The 24,530-nt window shown below is 41.1% G+C and overlaps 1 protein-coding gene across 2 annotated transcripts in view; it reads left to right on the plus strand.

The window, feature by feature from the left end:
- Nucleotides 1-479: 479 nt before the first annotated feature.
- Nucleotides 480-24,530, plus strand: part of POLA1 (DNA polymerase alpha 1, catalytic subunit) — a 307,406-nt gene continuing 283,355 nt past the window's right edge. For both annotated transcript variants that reach the window (XM_015127112.3, XM_015127113.3), the window contains exons 1-10: nucleotides 480-563; nucleotides 6,011-6,126; nucleotides 9,800-9,896; nucleotides 10,934-11,014; nucleotides 19,365-19,480; nucleotides 19,949-20,011; nucleotides 21,172-21,264; nucleotides 21,694-21,781; nucleotides 22,090-22,291; nucleotides 22,380-22,558. In XM_015127112.3, the coding sequence (XP_014982598.2) occupies nucleotides 521-563; nucleotides 6,011-6,126; nucleotides 9,800-9,896; nucleotides 10,934-11,014; nucleotides 19,365-19,480; nucleotides 19,949-20,011; nucleotides 21,172-21,264; nucleotides 21,694-21,781; nucleotides 22,090-22,291; nucleotides 22,380-22,558 (1,078 nt within the window). In that variant the 5' untranslated portion in view covers nucleotides 480-520. The remainder of the gene's footprint in view (nucleotides 564-6,010; nucleotides 6,127-9,799; nucleotides 9,897-10,933; nucleotides 11,015-19,364; nucleotides 19,481-19,948; nucleotides 20,012-21,171; nucleotides 21,265-21,693; nucleotides 21,782-22,089; nucleotides 22,292-22,379; nucleotides 22,559-24,530) is intronic.

The raw sequence follows: 24,530 nt of genomic DNA on the forward strand, positions 1-24,530 counted from the left end.
TTTAAGTTGTTAATCACACAGCCACTCTATCCAGACTGTTGAGAAGCAAACTATCAAGCAAAACTCAGAGCGCGCAGCAGGAGGCAGTCGCTTTCCTAGGCTCTGGGGAAAACGATCCAACCACGCCCACTCTCCTGCCCGCCCGCGCCTCTTTTCCGGGAGAATCGGCTCTGAGAACCAGAGCGCCCCTTCTCCCACGCGCCCAAATCTTTTCCTATCAGCATGCGTGCGCTTGCGCAGTTTCCAGGCGGCGCCTTTCCAGCGCCCGACCGCTTCTTTCTCCTGCTCTCCTCCGGCTTCCCCCTCAGCTCCAGCTTTTCCCTAAGGGGTCATCACAGGGCGCCAAACGCGCGCCCGCGGGAAGGCCGGGGGCGGGGCGCGGCGCGGCACGGCACGTCAGTGGCCTTCCGGGCGGAAGTCCGCAGCCTCCCGAGCCGCTGATTGGCTTTCACACTGGCGCCTGTCTCGGCCCCCGCGCCAGTTTTGGGCTGGTTGGCGCGGAATCGGGAGATTCGGGACCATGGCGCCAGTGCACGGCGACGGCTGTGAGATAGGGGCGAGTGGTGAGGGACGACTCCGCGCGCGGGGCTCCGGGTTGGGACCGTGGCATTATTGCCGATGGTGGGGGTTCTGAGGGAGTCTCTGCATTATTTTTTTCTAAGGGAGGTGCACACCCGGGTTGGTTTGGGCGCAGACCTTGGTCGTCCCGGGCGGGGGCCCTTCTGGCGTCGGACCGGGCTTCCTTTAGGCGCGGTTTGCTCTTGGCAGACCCGAGCCTGGAGGAATTTTTGTTTGGGAGGCTGTCTCACCTCTGCCACTGAGAGTCTCCACAGTCGATTGCGTTTCTGTTTCTTTTGGTGAGTTGCACCCACGTGCTGGGTATAACTTTGTTGAGACTGGCCCCGTGGGGCACTGTCTTGGCCGAAAGTATTTCACTCGGATCACCCTAAGTATCCACTTGAGGGCTTGAACAGAACAGATCTGTGCCCCTTTTTGTAGGAACTTCCAGGAAAATTTTATACATTGTAACTAAGCGGGAAGAAAGCTCTAAGTGCTGTCATCTGGGAATAAAGCGTTTTGTATTTTTAGGTAATGGGTTTCTACTTTATGCATTAACAATTTTTCTTTCAGATTCTTTGGAAAGTTCTTCAAGTGCTGCGTAGAAATCGTGTTCACAATCTAGTCATTCCTGGTGAAGTTTCAAAAAAAAAAATGGCATCTGTTCAGGGCATTTCAAATCCCCTGTATTTCACTCCGTTTGTCAGGGGTATCTTTTATTTCCAAAAATAGAATACAAAAATGCAAATAGATTTGTCTGATTTTTGAGCGGTGTTCAACTAAAGCGTGACTTCAGTAAACTTCTAACTTAAAATCAGATGCTTCACTGTTAGCTCAACCTTCACCTCTCCTGTCATTCAGATACATCACCATTAATGAGAACTCGCTTCCTAATCAGCTTCCTTTGCATTCACCTAGTTGTGAGTCAGAGATTTCGATTTGTTCTAGCCGTTCGTTTTTTAAGACTATTTTGGAGAGTCGACCTGCCTGGATTACAGATGGGATGTAGGGTGTGAGTATGTGAACAGTCTTTGCAGCCCTGTATCAGTGATTTGCCACTCAGCCCTTTCTTCACCCTAAAAACTACGTCATCTATGAACATCGGGAAATCACTTTGGTGGATACTGTGCAATTTGAGACTCCTCTTAACTCATGGTGTTGATTAAGTAGTTGCTGGGGACTTGTGACTGGAATTTTTCCTTTAGAGCAGACTGAAAGACTGTTACCTGAAAGACTGCTGTAAGCTAGTGTCTGTCTGCTTTTGGGGAGGATAGAGGTACTCCAGATGGTAATTTTGAAACAAATATTTAAACCTTTGTAACTGGATTTTTTCATGCTTATTCTTTTTTTGCTAACTTACCTACGTGAAGCATTGGAGACACACTCCAAAAGAGAAAATGTAGGCTTTGTTTTTTTTCTTCAGTGTTAGAAGGCAGGGCACCTTGTTAATGGCAGTGAAAAGTTGAAGGGTATATAACTGGCTGTTACTATATGTGAAAAAAAATCAGGGAAAATTTTTTTTTTTTTTTTTTGAGACGAAGTTTCCCTCTTGTTGCCCAGGCTGGAGTGCAGTGATGTGATCTCAGCTAGCTGCAACCTCTGCCTCCCGGGTTCAAGCAATTCTCCTGCCTCAGCCTCCCGAGTAGCTGGGATTACAGGTGCCGGCCACCACACTGGCTAATTTTTTTGTATTTTTAGTAGAAACAGGGTTTCACCATGTTGGCCAGGCTGGTCTCGAACTCCTGACCTCAGGTGATTCACCCACCTTGGCCTCCCAAAGTGCTGGGATTACAGGCGTGAGCCACTGCGTCTGGCCAGGGAAAGTTTAATGATCAAAAAAGCAGGCACAGTGGTTCATTCGTTGGTTCATTCAGCAAATATTTATTACATACCTACTAGGTATAAGCCTTCTGCCAGGCTCTGGCATTATGATGATAGGTAGGCTGGACATGGTTTGTCTTCATGAAGTACAGATGGTAAACATATGCAGAAAACGGCTTTGCTTTATTTTTGCCTTCTGAAGCTAGACCTTGGTACTCTTAGGTGTGGTGTGTGTGGGGTATGTGGATGTGTGTTTGACTTCACACAGAAACATTACATGAGCCGCTCCTATATTGCTAAGTGCAAAGTAAGATAGGCATCCTCATGTAATCCTTAACAGCTTTTGAAGCAGACATGATTATCCCCATTTCACATATGTGAACCCTGAGGCTCTACATCAGTCGGAGCCCTTATTTGTAAGCTGCAGGAACCAACTCTAGCAGATCGGTTAGAATTTGTTAGAAGAATATCGTGTTCACAGAAACTCCAGGAGGACTAAGAAGCCAGTCTGGGAGCTATTTAGACAGGAACAGTGAGTGAAATTGTGCCTCAAAAATGGGCTAATGAGGAGGTCATTGCCAACCACGACCAAGTACTTGATGCTATAGCTCATACCTTAGGACATTGCTGACATTATTGTCAGTTTTGTAATCCTCCTGCAGCTGTTGCTACTTGTAGAATCTTTTAAAACCCATGCCCCTTTCCTTGTGACACTAGCGTCTGATTGAATGTCTGAGCAGGTGTTCCTAATAGAACCTATTTTATATGCCCATGCCCTAGGCTGCAAGGGTGCCTGGAAAAGAGCATCAACCTTTTCAGCTTCTGTAATGGGACATAGGCTCTGTTGTCTCACCAAGACTTATAAGGGATGGGGGCCGGATTTCACAGTTTCAGATGCTAGGCAGCTTAAAACAACAAGACACCTGTCTGCTGCTTAACTGGTTAACCCGTGTTCTCATGTCACCCAGCAAATGGCAGAGCTGGAATGTGCTGCTTCTCCCCAATCTGGTTCTCCTACTCACTCTACACTCTCTTGTCGAATTTACCTTGCACACTGACTTCTCTCAGTTTCTGAATACACTGTACGTTTTCATCCCTTTGTGATTTGGCTCATGCCTCTTCTTTTGCTTGTGCCACTTTTTACCTTGTTTTCTGATTGTGAAATTCGACTCCTTTTTCTAGGCCTGTATTGGAAACCTCTCCTGTGAAACCTTCCTTGATTTCTCAGGCAAAATTAACAGCTCTCCTTTGTATATTTCCTCAGCACTGAGTTCTTACCTTTTCTATGGCACCATGTTTATATTGTGATGGTAATTTCAGGTACTTTGCTTTACTTGACTGCGGGCCTCTTTTGGACAGGCAGCTCTGTGTTATTTGTAATTGTACCCTAAACCCGGTGTAGTGGAACATTGTTGCTTGTGTAGTAGTGGGGCGTTGCCTGTGTAGTGGAACATTGTTGCTTGTGTAGTGGAACATTGTTGCCTGTGGAGTAAGTGCATTTGAAGACCTACAGATGTCAGGCCTCAAGGGAGTCTTGAATACACTGAGGCCAGCTTTTCACTTTCAGGGGTCATGTTCAGTAATCTTCGAAGCCTTTTCACATAGGCCTGTTCATGATTTTTGAAATCATTTGAGTGACATCCAAGTTTTTGTGACTGTCATCATTAAGTACCTTTATTCCTTAATTTTTACTTAATGTCTTTCTGAAAATGGATTTAAAAGTCAAATGTGGAAGTCACACAATAGAGTGAGACGTTATAAAGAGAGATTCCATTTCTAGAAAGCTAGAAAAAATAAGATCTCTAATTATGCTTCACCTTTAAGCTATAGTCTCCAGCAGTTTATTGCCAGCATTTGGTGCATGTTCTTTAAATTGTATCTTCCATTTCAGTCAAACATTTAGTCAAGCAGCTTAATGTTGTTATGAACATTCTAGTGGGGTTGGAGTTTTAGGCTGCCTCTTATCCATACTTCTCCTTTTCTTTGCCTGCTCCTTTTATAAATTAATTAGCACCAAACACAATAAAATACTAAATTTCACAGACATAGATGGCAATCATGCTGAGCCTAAACTCATGGTTGACAGGCAGCACTGTTGTGCTTGACTTAGTTATTCATCAGTGGGTATGTGAAAGTCTTTAATTCGGTGGATGATTTTTTTTTTCTTTTTTTTGAGACGGAGTCTTGCTCTGTCACCCAGGCTGGAGTGCAGTGGTGCACCCTTGGCTCACTGCAACCTCCACCTCCTGGGTTTAAGGGATTCTCCTGCCTCACCCTCCTAAGTAGTTGGGATTACAGGTGCCTGCCACCACGCCCAGCTAATTTTTGTATTTTTAGTAGAGATGGGGTTTCACCATGTTGGTCAGGCTGGTCTCAAACTCCTGACGTCACTCAGGTGATCCACCCACCTCAGCCTCCCAAAGTGCTGGGATTACAGGTGTGAGCCACTGCGCCTAGCTGAATTTTTTTCAGTGTGTGTGTGTAATGATCAGTTTATGATGACCAGAGCATGAATAATTCAAAAGTTGAATGAATAAACACTGAAGTCCTCTGATATTTCAGTAATTTTTGACAAGCCATTTTAGCCCCTGTAGTTGTTTTAGTAGCATCCTATGTCATAACCAACTGAGGCCTTGAAATAAGTGGTATATCAGTAATCCCTTCAGAGCCATCTTTGTTAAATTTCTCCAGTCCTCAATCTGTTCCTTCTTTGAATTTCTGGGTACTTTGTCTGAATCTCTTTTAAGGCATGTATTACCTCTAAATATTGTTTAGAGCCAGTTGCTACTTGTCTCCTGTGTTAGATAGTAAGTTTTGTGAGTACAGAGACCATGTCTTTTTTATCTTTTTTGTTGTTGTTGTTGTTTTGTTTTTTGTTTTTTGAGATGGAGTTTCGCTCTTTTTGCCCAGGCTGGAGTGCAATGGTGCGATCTCAGCTCACTGCAAACTCTGCCTCCCAGGTTCAAGTGTTTCTCCTGCCTCAGCCTCCCAAGTAGCTGGGGTTACAGGCACGCACCACCATGCCCGGCTAATTTTGTATTTTTAGTAGAAATGGGGTTTCACCATGTTGGCCAGGCTGGTCTTGAACTCCTGACCTCAGGTGATCTGCCCACCTCAGCCTCGCAAAGTGCTGGGATTACAGGTGTGAGCCACCGCGCCCAGCCTGTCTTTGTGTCTCATAGGGCCTAGTACTTTGCAAAGAGTAGATGCTCCTTGAAGCCTTTTAGAATAGAATACAAAATGAATAGTGCTTCTATAACCCACTGAATTACTTCTGACTGGTCATTTCTAATGAAAAGGTGATAAATTAGCTAACAGCATATCTCCCTTGTTTAGTGTCTCTGCAGGATATCAGTTGAATTGGGAGTTTTCCTCTTTTTGGAGAAAAAAATAACAGTGGCTTTGTTTTAACAGGATCTTAGAGGAACTTTCTGGCGAGTCATGTATATTTGGATATGTATGTTTGACCATGAGCTTTGTGAATTATTTACATTGTAAACATTATCTACTTGTTTATTACTAAAATTGTATGTTATTGTTGGCTAGAAACTTTTCCTTGGTGTTTGAGGGAAGATGGCTGACAATTTTGTAACATCTCTTGTAAATTTTTTCTTTTTCCCCGCTGTGTCAGATTCAGGGAGTTTTGTAGCTTCTCGAGCCCGGCGAGAAAAAAAATCAAAGAAGGGGCGCCAAGAAGCTCTAGAAAGACTGAAAAAGGCTAAAGCTGGTGAGAAGTATAAATATGAAGTAAGTAGCCATTTTTCTTCTTTATTCCTCCTGTGCATCATCGAATTCATAGCCTGAAGGTAGTCTTATGTCACCTTTGCCCCAAATTAGAAATACTCGTATATTTTAAACTTCTTGTAATGGGAATTTATTAGTGTTGAACAAGCATGGGTATGAGGTAGATTTACAGATCATGGAGAATGCTCAACCCTTAAAGTTCCAATAAGGTATTTTACAGATGATTTTAGAATTCCAAAATGAAACTACATAGCCATATCTATATTTCTCCTTATTGAGCATGCCATATCTATGGTAAGTCCCATTGGTTTTTTGCAGTCCTTTAGAGGTACTTTTACTTACTCTTAAGGTATTGAGCAGTCTAAGTGCTACTTCTTGGAGAGAACTGTTCTTCCTAATCTCATTTGCAAGGGTAGTGGCAATGGAGACGTGGACCTTAACTTCTGCCGTGTTCTGCTTATAAGATTGAATGTGATGCTCTTTTGGTTTTCCTCTACCCACTGTTTATGGCCTGCAGGTAAAAAACAGAGTGGCCACCATCTGCATAAATATTGTCTAGTGTCATCTTCAGGGCTCCCTGAGTATCTTAATTGCTTCATGGCCAGAAAGTGATTAACCAGTACTAGAAAATAACAACCATAACTTTTTGAACTAACATATTATTCTAAGTGCATTTACCAATGTGTTTATTCATTTAATCTTTTCAATAACCAAATGAAATTAGATACTATGATTAATAACATTTTGCAGGTGAGATATCTGAGGTACAGAAAGTTTAATGAGGTCACAGTGACAGATCCTTTTTTGAACCCAGGCAGTCTGGCTCAGGATATGAATGTTTAACCAGTTAATCAAATAAGAGAATATTTGCCATTTGTCACCATTTGTTCAAGTTAAGTGAGGCAACCAGATCATAAAAGGTTGATCAAAGGATTTCAGTAAAACAGGAATAAAGCATTTTTTTTTTTTTTTGAGACACAGTCTCGCTCTGTTGCCCAGGCTGGAGTGCAATAACATGATCTTGGTTCACTACAACTTCCACCTCCCAGGTTCAAGCGATTCTCCTGCTTCAGCCTGCCAAGTAGCTGGGATTACAGGCGTCACCACCACGGGTGGCTAATTTTTGTATTTTTAGTAGGGACAGGGTTTCACCATGTTGGTCAGGCTGGTCTTAAACTCTTGACCTCAAATGATCCACCTGCCTTGGCCTCCCAAAGTGCTGGGATTACAGGCGTGAACCACCACACTGAGCCCAGGAATAAAACATTTTTAATGTAGGTACTTGTATAAAGGAGTTCCATGGGGCATTTCAGATGTTGGCACAATGTGGCTGATTTCCCTTTAACACTGTGATGTTAATTGTATGGCTCTAAGAGTTCATGCTGAGCAGTAGTAATGTTGTTTTTAAAGATTGAGTCGAAATGACTTTTTACTCAAAATGATATTTAAAAATAGTTTTCTGGTATCTCCTTGATAATATAGTTAATCACTTAAATAAGAGACAGTCTGTCTTCAACCAACAAAAATAATCACGCCAGTTCCCCTCCAACCCTGAAAAAGAAAGTTGGTCAGTATAGTAATATTAATTGGACTGTTTTGCATCTGTGTTGTTAAAAACTTAATTTGGTAAGGCAGGTTGTTTCTGTTACCAAATCAGTATTTGCCAGTGATTCCTGTAGAGTAGGCTAAAAGGAGGTGAAAACTCAGCCAAATCCTGTAATTATTATAAGCCTTATAGGTGTGGCAGAAATCCAGTCATCTCTGGCCATCAGATTCTAAAAGCTCTGTCCAAGTTTTTTCCTAGAGTATTAACTCTTCAGATGGAATTGTTTCTCCCATACTCCATTTGAGAAAGGTAGAACTCTTTTTTTTTTTTTGAGGTGGAGTTTTGCTCTTGTTGCCCAGGCTAGAGTGCAATGGCGCTATCTTGGCTCACTGCAACCTCCACTTCCCAGGTTCAAGCGATTATCCTGCTTCAGCCTCCCAAGTAGTTGGGATTACAGGCACCCGCCGCCACGCTTGGCTAATTTTTGTATTTTTAGTAGAGACCGGGTTTCACCATGTTGGTCAGGCTGGCCTGGAACTCCTGACTTCAGGTGATCCCCCTGCCTTGGCCTCCCAAAGTGCTGGGATTACAGGCGTGAGCCACCACACCCGGCTGAGGTAGAACTCTTGAGAGAATGGGAGAATTTTTTTTAAAATCTCGCTCTCTCACCCAGGCTGGAGTGCAGTGGCACGTTCTTGGCTCACTGCAACCTCCACCTCCCAGGCTCAAGCGATTCTCTTGTCTCAGCCTCCCGAGTAACTGGGATTGCAGGTGCCCACCACCATGTCCGGCTAATTTTTGTATTTTTAGTAGAGATGGGGTTTCACCACGTTGGCCAGGCTGGTCTCGAACTCCTGACCTCAAGTGATCTGCTCGCCTTGGCCTCCCAAAGTGCTGGGATTACAGGCATGAGCCACTGTGCCTGGCCAAGAATCGGGTCTTTTTTTTTTTTTTTTTTTTTTGAGACAGAGACTCGGTCTGTTACCCAGGCTGGAGTGCAGTGGCATGATCTCAGCTCACTGCATTACTGCAACCTCTGCCTCGCGGGTTCAAGCGATTCTCCTTCCTCAGCCTCCTGAGTAGCTGGGACTACAGATATGTGCCCCCACGCCTGGCTAATTTTTGTATTTGTAGTAGAGATGGAGTTTCACTGTGTTGGCCAGGCTGGCCTTGAACTCCTGACCTCAGGTGATCCACGCACGTGGGCCTCCCAAAGTGCTGGGATTACAGGCGTGAGCCACCGTGCCCAGCCTTTGGTAATTTTTAATAAGTATCTATGAGATTTTGCAAACCAGCCCACCAGAGTCTCATCTGCAGAGTCACTGGCCTGTCCCCATGGGCAGCAGCAGCAGTGGTGTGTATCTTTCATTTGTTGCTTTAGCTGTGCAGAGGTTGTCTGATTTACTCATACCAGTAGCTCATGGTGTTCTGACCCTTTTGCAGTCAGGCAGCCAATGTGATTGGAGGACCTGCCACTCTCTGAACTTGTCTTTCAAATAGCTCAGCGTTTAAGTCCTTGTGCGGTTTCAAGACCTGAGAACGGTGGGGTGTCAGTGGTAATACAAGCAGGGTCACTCAAAAGCTATTTCTGCTTTGCCTGTAGAATATACAATATATTTGTTTTGCTAATTTTTGGAGGTGGATGGATGAGGAAGATTTTCCTTTTGAATTATATTTGTTTGGTTGAGCAAGCGTGAAAATTATCGTCTATTCGCAGAGCGTACATTAGCTAGTGGAGAGGGAAGTGGCATGCCTTATAGGTTTGCTAAGTGTAGGAGAAACTAGTCTAGAAATTACAAGTGAATAATCCCCAAAGCAGCTAATGAAGAATTGGCTATAATTCAGTTTGTTTTTTATGAAATAGATGAGTAATTGATGGTATGACAAGTGTATTATGCTAATGGAATCATTTAATATCTTATGTTAACACCCACCTAAAAGGAATACTAAGTTAATTGATGTCTATTTAAGGAAAACCCTGTAGTGGTGTTGAATGTCAGAACTCATGATTTGGTTGCAGCTACTCCTTCAGGCTGCCATTCCAGTTTCAATTTGACAATTTTTTCATCAGAATTGTTTAACACTTTCACTCTATTTGAAGCTTTTTTTCTGAAACTTGTATAATGGTAGGTCGAGGACTTCACAGGTGTTTATGAAGAAGTTGATGAAGAACAGTATTCGAAGCTGGTTCAGGCACGCCAGGATGATGACTGGATTGTGGATGATGGTAGGTGGGGCGGGGGTGGGGGCGGGGATGTTGCTTCCTAGGCACTGTGTTAGTTGCTTGTAGATTCGCACTCATGTGGTGGAGTTGCTGCTTTGCCTAGGCAAATGTAAGGCACTGTTAGGATTTTACCTTTGGTTTGGATTTTCCTTTAATTATTTGAGGATGAGGAAGCAGAATAGCAGGACGTTTATTTGGGGATATTTTGGAGAATCTAGGCACATACCTCAGGATGTAGTATAAATCCTCCAGGTAATGGCTGTGTAAGAATTGGGAGGAGCCCCTTGTCTGTGGGGCCCATGCACAGCGCTTGGAATTAAGGAATGCAGGTTCAGGATCCATCGTTCCTACTTTCCAATTCTATGACCTTGGACAAGTCACTTAATGTCTTTACGCCTCAGATTCTTCATCTGTAACATGGGGATAAGAAAACTACCTTCTCCCAGAGTTGTTGTGAGGCATATATGAGGTTCTAGGTATGAAAATTAACTTGGTCAGGAGAAAGCACCATACAAAGTCTTGTCCTAATGTCCTGTGCCCCTTCTGAAAACTCATTGGTTCTCACTGGTAGGGTCTGACTTCATGGCCATGTGAATGCTGACCACAGGGAGCATGTAGATTGTGCCTGTGACTATTTATGTTTCTACTTCTGTAATTGGATTCAGCTATATTGCCAGTTTTCCCTTGTAGACTGGGATATCTCTCTCTGGACTTGTGGTAATCTTGATTCTTTTTATTCTTCTGGTAGAGTAAAACTGCTGTAAAGCATCCTATTGTGGCAGACTTTGATCCTATGGGCCAAATCGTTTCCTGAGGTCACCTAGCTAGGTATAATATATATCATTTGGTTTTGACTCCACACCTGCTGTGTGGATGCTGTGCATTGTCTGACACCTGTGTGAACAGAATTCTGCTGCACTTAAAAATAGCACAGGCCAGGAAAACATCTGAGCAGGTATAAAAGGTTTTTTTGGTCATGGCTAAAATATTATTGGCCACTTTTAGAAGTTTGATCCAAGTATTAAATTTTGTCCCTGCAGATGGTATTGGTTATGTGGAAGATGGCCGAGAGATTTTTGATGATGACCTTGAAGATGATGCCCTTGATGCTGGTGAGAAAGGTACCTACTTTTTGTTTTCCAGGATGTTGTTTTGAGATTTAAAGAATTCTCTAAAATTAGAGATGACTTGAGACTCTGATAGTTTACGTTTGAGAGAAGGACCTAACTACCATTGTTATTAGGTATGGAATATGTTCTAATATGAAGAGAAGTATGGTTATGTGGAAAATTAAAGATAAAAAGCAGTAACACCACCAGGAAATGAAGTTTCATGTCTCTATTATCCAAGTAGTGTGGTCTTTACTTGTTTTAAAGTTTTCAATCCTATGGTCATTTAAAACTTGCTGATTTTGAGGGCTGCAACAGTAATTGATCTCTTTTAATTCCTACTGAAGTGATGTACTTAGAATTTTAGCTCTTTGCCAGTTGTATAGCACAATAACAAGGTTTAGAACTAGAGTAATCAGCTTGCTTTGTCTAATTGAAATTTAAAATAATATGGATGAATGTGTCAGATTGTCTTAGCTGTACAATCATTGGCAATTTTTTTTGAGTAAACAAGCCTGATTTAGTTCCTGTAAAATGAGAATACTGAAAATTCTCTTCAGTATATTTTTTTTGTTTAGTTTGTTAATTAGTCTTCTACTACCAAGTGGTAGATTGGGGTCAGCAAACTGTGGCCCTCTCACAACCAGTTTTTGACAAAAAGTTTTATTGAGATATAGTTCACATACCATACAATTCGCATATTTAAAGTATACAATTCAGTGGCTTTTAATATAGTCACAGAGTTGTGCAGCCATTACCACAATCAATTTTAGAACATTTTTGTTACCCCAAATGGAAATCATGCCTGTTTTTGTGTGGCTCTCGAGCTGAGAATAGTTTTTACATTTTTAAGCAGTATTTTAAAAATAAAAAATGCGACGAATATGTAACAAAAGAATATGTGACCAAAAGCCTAACATCTGTGCTGTCTTGCCCTTTACTGTCTGAATCCTCATTTGCAGAATAACATTTTGCACCTTAGTTTTCTCTCTCCTTCCAACCACATACACAGAGACTTTTTGCTCAGTGGACATTTTGAGCTTCAGCAGTGACCTCCTAAGAGTAAGGATACTTGACTACTTAACCACAATAACATTATCATGATATCTAATATATTGTCTATATTAAAAGTTTCCCAATTAGCCCAATAGTATCTTTTAAAGCTATTTTAAAAAATGCAGAATCCATTTTAGTTTTCATGTCTCTATAGTCTTTTTTTAATGTAGAACGGCAACACCCGCCCCCCTCCCCCCTGCCGCCCTGGCCTCTTTTTGTCTTTCATGACATTGATTTTTAAAGGGACCAGGCTGTTTGTTTTGTTGAATGTCCCACAATCTGAGTTTTACCTGACTGCTTCGTTGTGCTTAGATTTGGGTTAAATATTTTGGCAACAATAAATATTTATAAATAAATGCTTTGTTTTTGTTAAGACCTACAATATAAAATTCTGTCCTTCCAATCGTTCATATCAGGGGCATATGATGTCACTTGTACCATTATTGTTGATACTAAGTTTGATCTTTTGGTTAAGATGATATTTGTCAGATTTCTTCCTTGTAAAGCTACTTTCCTCCCTTTTGTAATTAATGCAAAATAGGGGGTGATAATTTGAGACCATGTGTATATTCCATTTCCCCATGAATTTTTACCTAGTGCTTTTAGCATCTATTGTTGATCCTTTCCCTTCTTTTAAAAATTATTGCTTCAGACTCATGTATTTCTAAAAGATTTACTGTCATAATTCAGCAGCAATTATTATCATTTTTCCTTTTTATGTTCAAATTATCCCAGATTTGGCTGGTAAGAGCCCCTTTAAGCCACCTCCTGTGTCCTTTTGACATGGCTCCATCAGTCTTTGAGCATTTCCTTGCTCTCTGGGCTAAGAGGATAAGATGTTCCAGGTTTAGCTTGTATTCTTCCTGCCCTAGACGTGGAACCAACCATTTCTCCCAAGAATCCTGGTTCCTTTTAGTGGGCAGTGGTGTCCAGATATGGGAGATGTGCTCATTGCTGTTGGAGTGTAATGGCTTCTAGGCCCTTTCAGTGAACAGAACAAGGAAATTATATATATGTCATGAGTTCATACGGATATATTTGATTGGTTGAAATCTAACATCACTGGATTCTTTATCTTCCCAATTCTATATTTGTATCTGCCTTCACCCTCAATGAAAACCCATGTCTTTTAAAATATACACAAAATAATGTCAGAATCACTAAATCATTATCTGTACTAACAACCTTTCTAAGTAAAGTTTATGATTTCTCTACAGTTTTATTTGTTCTTGGTATATATCCTAAGGGTCTGTAGTCAGACTATAGTGTTCAGAAGCAAAGTAATTCTTTAGTGTGTGTTGTATTAATTTACTACATAGGTTCATTTTTTGTTTGTATTCAAATTTCAGTTTTAAAAAATCCTTTTAATTTTACTTCTGAATATTGTAAAACATTTATATGTTTAAAAAATGAAAATCAGTAACTTTTAGTTTCTGGTTTATTACAAAAAATAAGCATATGTGTATTTTTTCTATGTGTGATGTTCTTTATTCTTCATTCATTTATTAGTTAAATTAGAATATATGAACCATCTTCCTGGTTCTGCCAACCTGTATAATGTGGAAATTTTCTACACTGGTACCATTTGGTAGCAGTGTGGCTAATTGTGTATTTCTAGTTTGTGTGAGTCCATGAAGAAGAGAATGAGCTCATGTGCCACTTTCATTTCCCTGAACTGAGGAGGCCTATGTTAGAGTTATGGTTCTGTTGTTAATTGTCTGTGTCATCTTGAACTAATCCCATTACCTATCTGGACTTGAGTTTTTGTCAGCTGTAAATTAGGAGGTTGGACTGGACAGTGAGCTTCTCAAAGAAAGGACTCATGTCCTGGTAATCTCAGTGCTAATCATGGTAGTGGACTCAAAGTAAGTATGTAGTTTTGTTGAATAAACAATCCATCTCTGTGTTTCCATAGTCATCATATTATCTCTTCTGAGTAATACGTTAGTGAAAAGAATGATTTGATCTGGAAAAGAGCTAGTCTTAGAAATTTTTATTTCGTGCTTTGCCACCACCATTCACCCACAAGTCCCCACTGTTTCAGTGTCCCTTTCTAGGAGCCCAGTAAAGGTCACAAGATCCTAGGAAGGAAAATGGACTTCTGCAACACACTTTAAAGACTTACAAGAAATTACTGAGTTTTGCTTAGAAGTAAAAAGTCAAAGCTTTATGGTGTGGATCTAATTCCTGGCATGTTTTCAAACAGAAAAATGGCCGGGTGCGGCGGCTCACGTCTGTAATCCCAGCACTTTGGGAGGCTGAGGTGGGGCAGATCACCTGAAGTCAGGAGTTCAAGACCAGCCTGGCCAATATGGTGAAACCCTGTCTCAACTAAAAATAGAAAAATTAGTCGGACGTGGTCATGGGCGTCTGTAATCCCAGCTACTTGGGAGGCTGAGGCAGGAGAATCTCTTGATCTCTTCAACCCGGGAGGCAGAGGTTGCAGTGAGCCAAGATCGTGCTACTGCACTCCAGCCTGGGTAACAGGACAAAACAAAACAAAACAAAACCACAGAGAAAAATATCAACCAAGTCCCAATGAAGAAAAATCAGCAGGAAAATGCAATAAAACAAAACAGAAACACTAAACTGTGGAAGAATTCCACCTCAAATGTTTACTTGTATTCATCTTTTTATCCTTCTGTCTAAATCCTACTAACCTACAATGGTGAGATTAAAGCCCTCTCATGAAGCCTTCCTTGCTATTCAAACCTCTCTTGACCTCCTCTGTTCATACACTGTCAAGACCTGAATTTTATATACTAAACATTTTGACTATTATATTCTGTTTTCAAAGTACTCCAGATGATACAGATCTCCTGTCTCACATTTTCACAAATGTCTTACAAACCTTTTCACAATATTAGGCCCATGGAAATACTTTTTTTTTTAACTATGGTAAAATACGCATAACATAAAATTTACCACGAGTGACATTTAGTATATTCACAGTGTTTGCAACCATCACCATCATCTTGTTCCAGAACATTTTCATCATCCAAAATGGAAGCCCCATATCCATTAGCAGTCACTCCCCAATCTCTCTTCCCCCAGAGCCTGACAACCATTAATCTGCTTTCTATCTTTATGGATTTGCGTATTCTGGACATTTTATATTTCATATAAATGAATCATGCAATATTTGATCTTTTGTGTCTGGCTTCTTTGACTTAGAAGATTTTCAAGTACGTTATAGCATGTATCAGTACTTCCTTTTTATTTCTGAATAATATTCTGTGTGGATGTACTATGTTTTGTTTATTCATTAGTTGATGGACATTTGGATTGTTTCTACCTTTTGGCTATTGTACGTAGTGCTACTATGAACATTTATGTACTAGTTTTTGTTTGAATGCCTGCTTTCAATTTTTTAGGGTACTAATCCAGGAGTGAAATTGTGTATGTTGTTCTTGTTGTTTTTTTTTTTTTTTGAGATGGAGTCTCGCTCTGTCACCCAGGCTGAAGTACAGTGGTCCCTTCTTGGCTCACTGCAACCTCTGCCTCCCGGGTTCAAGTGATTCTCCTGCCTCACCCTCCTGAGTAGCTGGGATTACAGGCATGCACCACCACGCCTGGCTAATTTTTGTATTTTAGTAGAAACGGGGTTTCACCATGTTGGTTAGGCTGGTCTCGAACTCCTGACCTCGTGATCTGCCCGCGTCGGTCTCCCAAAGTGCTGGAATTACAGGTGTGAGCCACCGCGCTGGTGTGTATATATATTTTTATTTCCTTTTCTTTCTTTTTTTTTTGAGACAGATTCTTTCTCTGCCCTTCAGGATGGAGTGCAGTGGTGTGATCTCAGCTCACTGCAGCCTCTGCCTCCTGGGCTTAAGCTATCCTCCTCCCTTAGTGTCCCGAGTAGTCGGGACTACAGGCGCGTCCTCCCACGCTCGGCTAATTTTTGGAATTTTTAGTAGAGACAGAGTTTCGCCATGTTACCCAGGCTGGTCTCAAACTCCTGGGCTAAAGCAGTCTGCCCACTGTGCCTTCAGAAAGTGTTGGGATTACAGGCATGAGCCACGGTGTCCAGCCCCTTCTCTTTCTTAAACAAAAGATAATGTTATAGGAGTTTTGTACTTTGCTTTTTTCACGTAGCAAGATGTCTTGAAAATCACCCCATATTAGAACATAGAGAGCTTGCTTTTAATTATTTTTTTCTATGTAGCTGCATAGTATTCCATGATAGGGATTGCACCATAGTTTATTCAATGGTTTCCTTGGAAGGACATTTAGATTATTTTGAGTAATTTGCTATTATAATGCCACATCCAATAACTCTGTGCATATGGTGTTTTCCTCAGAAAAAATTCCCAGAAGTGAGATTGCTGGCTCAAAGAGTAGCTTCACATAATTTTTTTTTTTGAGATGGAGTTTTGCTCTTGTTGCCTAAGCTGGAGTACGATGTCGCGATCTCGACTCGCTGCAACCTCTGCCTCCTGGGTTCAAGTGATTCTTCTGCCTCAGCCTCCTGAGTAGCTGAGATTACAGGTGCCCGCCACAACACCCGGTTAATTTTTGCATTTTTAGTAGAGATGGGGTTTCACCATGTTTGCCAGGCTGGTCTCAAAATCCTGTCCTGAGGTGATCCACCCGCCTCGGCCTCCCAAAGTGCTGGGATTACAGGTGTGAGCCACGATGCCCGGCCCACTACACATAAAATTTTACTAGCTATTGCCTAATTCTTCATAGGACTTATCACATTTTACACTTCCATGAACAATGTATGAATGTCTGTTTCCCTACAGCCTTACTAACAGAGTGTTTTCAAGCTTTTGAATTTTCGCCACTCTGATATGTGAGAAGTGGCATTTCAGTGTGGTTTTCATTTGCTTTTTTTTTTGAGACTGAGTCTCACTTTGTCACCCAGGCAGGAGTGCAGTGGTGCGGTCTCAGGTCACTGCAACCTCCACCACCTGGGTTCAAGCAATTCTCCTGCCTCAGCCTCCGAAGTAGCGGTGACTACAGGTGTGTGCCACCATGCTTGGCTACTTTTTGTATTTTTAGTAGAGATGGGGTTTCACTATGTGTTGGCCAGGCTGGTCTTGAACTCCTGACCTCGTGATCCGCCCGCCTCGTGGCCTCCCAAAGTGTTGGGATTACAGGTGTGAGCCACCGTGCCCAGCCTCATCTGCATTTCTTTTACATATGAAATTGATCATCTTTTCATAAAACATAACTATTTATATATGTTTGTGTTTACTGCCTGCTTTACTTTTGGGCTTTTTATCTTTTAATTTTTTAAAAGTTCTTTGTCAGGAAAATTGGTCCTTTATCTGTGATACATATTGCAAAAATTTTTATTCATTTTTGTTTAACTTGGTTTTCTTTTTTCTTGGTTTTTCTTTTTACACCAATTCTGGTGTAATTGAATTTATCATTTTTTTTCTTGCAAGTGGATTCTGAGTCATAGAAAGAGTTTCACTGCACCCAGATTGCAAAGGAATTGCTTTTTAAAAGGTTTTTGTAAAGTTTCATTTTTAAAAATTTTGATTTGTGATCCATTTGGTATTTATACTGGTTTACTTCTTTACAAATGGCTAGCCAACACTACTTAATAAAGTCCATCTTTTCCTTAGTGATATGGGATGCCACCTTCATTATATATTAAATTTCCATAAGTAATTGGGTCTTATTCTGGACTTTATGTTCTGTTTCATTTGGTCTATTTGTATGCCACTACCACATTCTTTTTTTTAATTTTTTATTTTGAGACGGAGTCTTGCTCTGTCACCCAGGCTGGAGCGCTGGAGTGCAATGGCGTGATCTTGGCCCACTGCAACCTCTGCCTCACAGGTTCAAGCGATTCTCCTGCCCCAGCCTTCTGAGTAGCTGGGATTACAGGCACACGCCACCATCCCTGGCTAATTTTTGTACTTTTAGTAGAGACAGGGTTTCAGCATGTTGGTCAGGCTGGTCTTGATCTCCTGACCTCGTGATCTGCCTGCCTCAGCCTCCCAAAGTGCTGGGATTACAGGTGTGAGCCACCATGCCTGGCCCACCACATTCTTTCAATTATTCATTGTCAGCTTGTTTTGAGATCAAGACTATTCTGGGATGAATCAGAAAGCGAGAGTAAAATTGACGGTATTAGAGAAGTTTGTAGGTGATTTACACATGGCCATAAGAGAAAACATATGGCAAAAGTTTTGTTTGTTTGTTTTTTTGAGACGGAGTCTTGCTCTGTTGCCAGGCTGGAGTGCAGTGGTGCGATTCTGGCTCACTGCAATCTCACCTCCCGGGTTCAAGTGATTTCCCTGCCTCAGCCTCTCGAGTAGCTGGGACTACAGGCACGCCGCACCACGCCTGGCTAATTTTTTGTATTTTAGTAGAGATGCGGTTTCACCATATTGACCAGGATGGTATGGATTTCCTGATCTGCCCGCCTTGGTCTTTTAAAGTGTTGGGATTACAGGCGTGAGCCACTGCACCCGGCCGGCAAAAATTCTTCTTTAATGAGCAGATAGATGTCTCTGTGCTGTTTAGTGTTGATATGACATACTGTGTTTCTGGTTGCTGTTTCTCATAAAATAGAAATTAGGATGCCACCATGTCATAATTGGTAATCCCATTTCTTCATAGTTAAATTTTTTCCTATCAGATTCAGTATACTGCTAAAGAGATGATCTCATGAAGGCTACTAGGCTAATTTCTTGGTTCAAGATTAGCTTTATCTTTTTATTCCTGTGGGGAAAACAAAAAACCCCAAATTCTCACTTTTTAAAAAAGCTTTTTATTCATATTAACAATAGCAATTAAGCAGTCACACTTAAGTCGTGCTAATATTTAACTGGTATTTCATTAGTTTCTATAAAAACATTTAGCCCAAGTTTTCTTGAATTAAACTCATTTAAAATATTTTTTCCTACATATCTTGTATAAAATCTCATAGTTTTGTATGTTTTTTTAAAATTTTTTTTGAGACGGAGTCTCTCTGTGTCACCCAGGCTAGAGTGCAGTGGTGCGATCTCAGCTCACTGCAAGCTCCACCTTCCGGGTTCACGCCATTCTCCTGCCTCAGCCTCCTGAGTAGCTGGGACTACAGGTGCCTGCCACCACACCCAGCTAATTTTTTTTTTGTTTTTTTTTTTTAGTAGAGATGGGGTTTCACCGTGTTAGTCAGGATGGTCTCGATCTCCTGATCTCATGATCCGCCCGCCTCGGCGTCCCAAAGTGCTGGGATTACAGGCGTAATGTATTTTTAATTCTTAACATTTTTCTTCCCGATAGAGATCAAGTGACTAGGCTTTTAGTTTTCCATTTTGATTTTTTGCTGATGCATGTTTCTAAATAATTCATATTCCAATAGGAAAAGATGGTAAAGCACGCAACAAAGACAAGAGGAATGTAAAGAAGCCCGCAGTGACAAAACCGAACAATATTAAGTCAATGTTCATTGCTTGTGCTGGAAAGAAAACTGCAGATGTGAGTTTCATGGTTTCCTTATCTTTTGTATTTTCCTTTGTGAGGTGAATTTAATATTTGATTATACAGATAATAGGTGCTCTGTATATATTTGAGTAATATTTTTCCAATTTCACTCACTAAGTTGGATGTAGATTTCTAAGTGAATTAAGGTACCTCAGTGATTGGAACTTGGGAAACGGAAAAGAAAATTGAACAGAAAAGCTGAATTGAGAGTGTGTTTAATTTTAGTGAGTAGCAGGAAGATCATGGAATAAGGGTGAAAGTAGAGAACGGGAGCTATAGATGTAGGAATGATATATAGACAGGTGGTTGTTAAAATCTGTGAATGTAGATGAACACTCAGAGTGAGGAATGAAGAGGCAAGGACTAACTGGTTAGGTTCTTCCTTTCGTACACATGTGTGTAGTTTTGGTGAGAAATTTAAGTGCAAGGCTTTCTCATGTTACCTTTCTTTATCATTTCCAGAAAGCTGTAGACTTGTCCAAGGATGATCTGCTAGGTGACATTCTACAGGATCTTAACACTGAGGTAAATGAATTGCCAGGAGTTGTAAAATATGCAGGGGATGTAGACTGAAGAAACACTCTAGTAATTATACAAAACAGACTATTGCCAGAATTTTTTTTTTTTTTTTTTTGAGATGGAGTCTCGCACTGTCACCCAGGCTGGTGTGCAGTGGTGTGATCTTGGCTTGTTGCAACCTCCGATTCCCGGGTTCTGCTTCCCTGATTCTCCTGCCTCAGCCTCCCCAGTAGCTAGGATTATAGGCACCTGCCACCATGCCCAGCTAATATTTTGTATTTTTAGTGTAGACTGGGTTTCACTATGTTGGCCAGGCTGGTCTCGAACTCCTTACTTCATGATCTGCTTGTCTTGGCCTCCCAAAGTGCTGGGATTACAGGCGTGAGCCACCGCACCGGCCTGTTGCCAGAATTTTTAAAAATGTAAGGACACCAACAAAAAACCCCCACCAAAATACAAAGAAACCCCCTTCAGGTTGGTTTTATCCCACCATTTTAGGTGAGTATTTCCAGGTGTTAGAGCTGTGTGGTTATGTAGATAGGGATGTGTGGGTGTGTGTTTGAAGTAGTAGGAATATACCCAGGAGTCAGTTCTGTGAGTGCTCACTGCTGTGTTCAGTTGCTGTGGTGTATGTTCCCTAAATAGATTGAAGCCTGTCAATCTGCACAATCAGGTATAAGAGCCTTGTCTTGAATTCTGAGTGGGAATGAAGGAAGAGTGAGTGAACTATCCCTGATAGAACTCAAACAGGATTAGCTGCATCGTGAATTTGAAATTTGGCCATTTCCCATAAAGACTAAGCTCTCATTTAGAAGTGTACTTCTTTTGAAGTGACCATTAATTAAAATGACTTAACAACACCGCCATGTAGTTCTGTCTTGACAATTTTTAAATGTAATATTCTCAAAGGGTAAGTGAAAGTATGCTAAATTTTAAAAAGAAAAAATTGGGGAGGGGTAGATTTAATATCTATTTTAGTTTTCTTGTGATTGCTATAGTATCGTTGCTATAGTAACCACAGTACATGCACATAGATGGGAATGGGGAGGGGGGAAGGTAAAGAAAAGAAAGCTTTGCTTATTGGGCTTCAATGAGTGAAGAAGTATACTTTTTCTGTCTGTGGTAAACCAAGCATGGCAGTGAATATGTCTTACGTTTCCTTTTAGACACCTCAAATAACTCCACCACCTGTAACGATACTGAAGAAGAAAAGATCCATTGGAGCTTCACCGAATCCTTTTTCTGTGCACACCTCCACGGTAAAGTGTGTAGAGATACCTTCAATCTTGATTTATAGGATTGCTTTAAGCTTATTTTGTTGCTTTTCTATATGAGGGAAATACCTTTAAATTTGTTTTTGATTTTTGTTTTAAATTAGGACTCCCATTCAATTTATAGTTTCATGTATTTCAAAAATAGCATGTGCCTGTCTTTTTCATAGTAAATTTGCAGTAACTAGTGTGTGTTTATTATAGGTATTACAACTGTGGTAAATGCAATAATTTTCCTCCCAGAAGCAAGTATTTTTTTGTAAACCTAGGTAACAGTAAAATAATTGAAGCTGTTACATTAATAATACATAAAATCTTTTTATAAAAGGGAACTGTCATTATCTTTGGTCAGGGTAGGACAGTTGCATATTTTTAGTATGTAGGTCTAACTGACTAAATATTTAAAAACGTTTACAGGCAATTCCTTCAGGAAAAATTGCTTCCCCTGTTTCCAGAAAGGACCCTCCATTAACTCCTGTTCCTCTTAAACGTGCTGAATTTGCTGGTAAGTGTGATGTCAGGCAAGAATTGCAAGAGTGTTGAGTGGTTTCTGTCAAAGATGGAGGCCCCATGATGGAGGAGGTAGAAGAAATTTTGAAGGTATTGTGATGGCAAGTGTAAATGTGAAGATTTGAATTCATAAAAATTTCAGTAAAAGTTAAAAAACCCAATTTGGAGATTAAAGAGAAATGCAAACATAGTATAGAAAAGGGACAGGCTGCTATTTTAGTGTTGGATAAGCCTTTGTGCACCTTTGTGTGCCTTTGTGTCATGGCACTAGCACATGATAAGAATGTGTGATGATGCCTACAGGCGAGCCTATACAGGTCGAGAGTACAGAAGAAGAGCAGGAGTCAGGGGCAATGGAGTTTGAAGATGGTGACTTTGATGAGCCCATGGAAACTGAAGAGGTGGACCTGGAACCTATGGCTGCCAAGGCTTGGGACCAAGAGAGTGAGCCAGCAGAGGAAGTGAAACAAGAGGCGGATTCTGGGAAAGGGACCATGTCTGACTTGTAAGAGCATTTTATGACTTTTCTGGCAAATAGGACTACAATTTTTCTGTTGGATTTTGAAAGGTTTTTGAAAATGTGATTTCTGCAGAGGAAGATTTCTCCCAGATGTCTCTTGTTGGGACATTGATCAAGAAGGTGATAGCAGTTTCTCAGTGCAAGAAGTTCAAGTGGATTCCAGTCAACTCCCATTGGTAAAAGGGGCAGATGAGGAACAAGTATTCCACTTTTATTGGTTGGATGCTTATGAAGATCAGTACAACCAACCAGGTAATCATACATAAGGTTAACTGTATGCCTTTAACTCAGAGTAGGACCTTTCCCTTAAATATTTTATTTTTTGTTTCTTTTTGTGTTGTCTTTTTATTTAATCAATTTATTTCTGGTTTTTTTTTTTTTTCCTTCGTCCCTTAAATACTTGAGTGGTTGTAATTAGCTCAGGTCAGGCCCTACCCTCATTTAACATGTATTGTAAGAGAGTGACATTCATTCATTGTAAAGTGAATGCGCCACCCTGATGGAGAGGAGCTATGGTGTGAATAATCCTTAAAGATGCTTATTCCAAACATCAGTTACATATGGTTTTGGAATGTGTGTTTATAGTTCACTATTGATGTATCTGAAGTTACAGGAATGCACTTTAATTTAAAGGGAATCAGTCATTAATTTGTGTGTTTCTTCAGCAAATTTCAATGCCTATTGTGTGCTAGGCACTGAGATGGGATGAATAAGCTGGACAAATTCCCTGCACTATAATGGAGCTTATGTTCTAGGAGGGTGGCAGTGGGTGGGGGCACATTAGCAGTAAATGAGATAAATTGATAAATGATGTAAAGAAAATTAGTTGGGCAATGGCCAGGGGAGGCTGTCTGAGGAAATGACCACTGGACTGAGATTTGAGGTATTTGCAGAGCTGATAAAAGGGCATTTCAGCTTAACGAGCCAGTACTAGCAAGGCCTAGAGGGAGGAAGGAAGAGGCCTGTGTGGTTGTAGCATAGTAATCAAGTGACAAGATTGGTATACAGTGAAGCTGGAGATAAAGACAAAGGCCAGATAATATAGGACTCTGAAAACCTCTAAGGAGTTTGACTCTTCTAAGAGCAATGGGGAGGCATTGGAGGGTTTTAAGTACAGGAGGTGGTAGTCACATAATTGGGCTTACATTTTAACAGGAGCAGTGGTTTGTGTGTACGTGTGCACACACACGTGGAGGGATAGGCTGGTGTGGGGTAATGGGGAAGTGTGGAAGCCCTGGAGATCAGTCAGTCCAGGGCAGGGCTGCTAGTTACTTGGACCCTGGTGGCTGGAGAGGAGAGAAGTAAAGGCATTTGACATGTCTTTTGACACAAACTTGTTAATGGATTGGATGGGGGAGGTGACAGAAAGGAGGAATCAAGGATGATTTTTAGGTCATCCTAATGAGCTAATACTGTGAATTCTTGACTCACAAAAAGCTCGGAGGCTGTTCATTGTGGCTCTTGAGCCCATCTTCATTGTGGGACTGTGCATTGCAAGATCTGTCGGATTAATGTTAAATACAGTAGGCACTCTTAAACAGAGTTGTCTTTATATAGATCCTTTTTTGGATCTGTGGTACATGCAAATAGTGTATTTTTCAAAGCGGTTTCCTGGAGGCTGTATCTAGCGAAAAGAGAGGGAGTACCTAGATGTCAGCAAAGCAAGCGTATGAGTAAATTGAAGGCCACATTTACCTTAGAGATAATCAGGCATTGACTTTAACTGGAAAAATGTTAATGATCTCTGGCAGGGGTGGGGACGGTCAGAAACATTAATATGCTTCTGCTTATCAAATATATATAAACTCTTGAGCCACTTGAGTAGCACACTGCCATGTGTTAGTTTCTTAGGAAAAGATATAATCAATTTTAGAAATGATATTTTAACCTACTTTAGGACAAAATGATTTGATTAGATCCCCTCACCTCTTTGACTACTTTGTTACTCTGTTGGAAGGCTGGCAAGTGTGATTACATGAGACTGAGCAGATGATTTCCCATCCATTGCTGAAACCCAGGGCTGCCCCATTGTACAACCTCAGGGAATACCATTTTCACGTGACCTTCCTGGAGCACAGCAGTGTGACTGGTATTACCTGGAGCTGGGCAGCACAGTGGCCTGGCTATCCCAGTATTACTCCCTGTGTTTTGCTGCATCTGCTTAATGCTGTATTTCATTCCCTATCTTGGTTAATGGTCCCATCAAAACTAGAAACCTGGGAGC

The sequence above is a fragment of the Macaca mulatta genome, chromosome X, assembly GCF_049350105.2.
Source record: "Macaca mulatta isolate MMU2019108-1 chromosome X, T2T-MMU8v2.0, whole genome shotgun sequence".
Lineage (NCBI taxonomy): Eukaryota > Metazoa > Chordata > Mammalia > Primates > Cercopithecidae > Macaca > Macaca mulatta.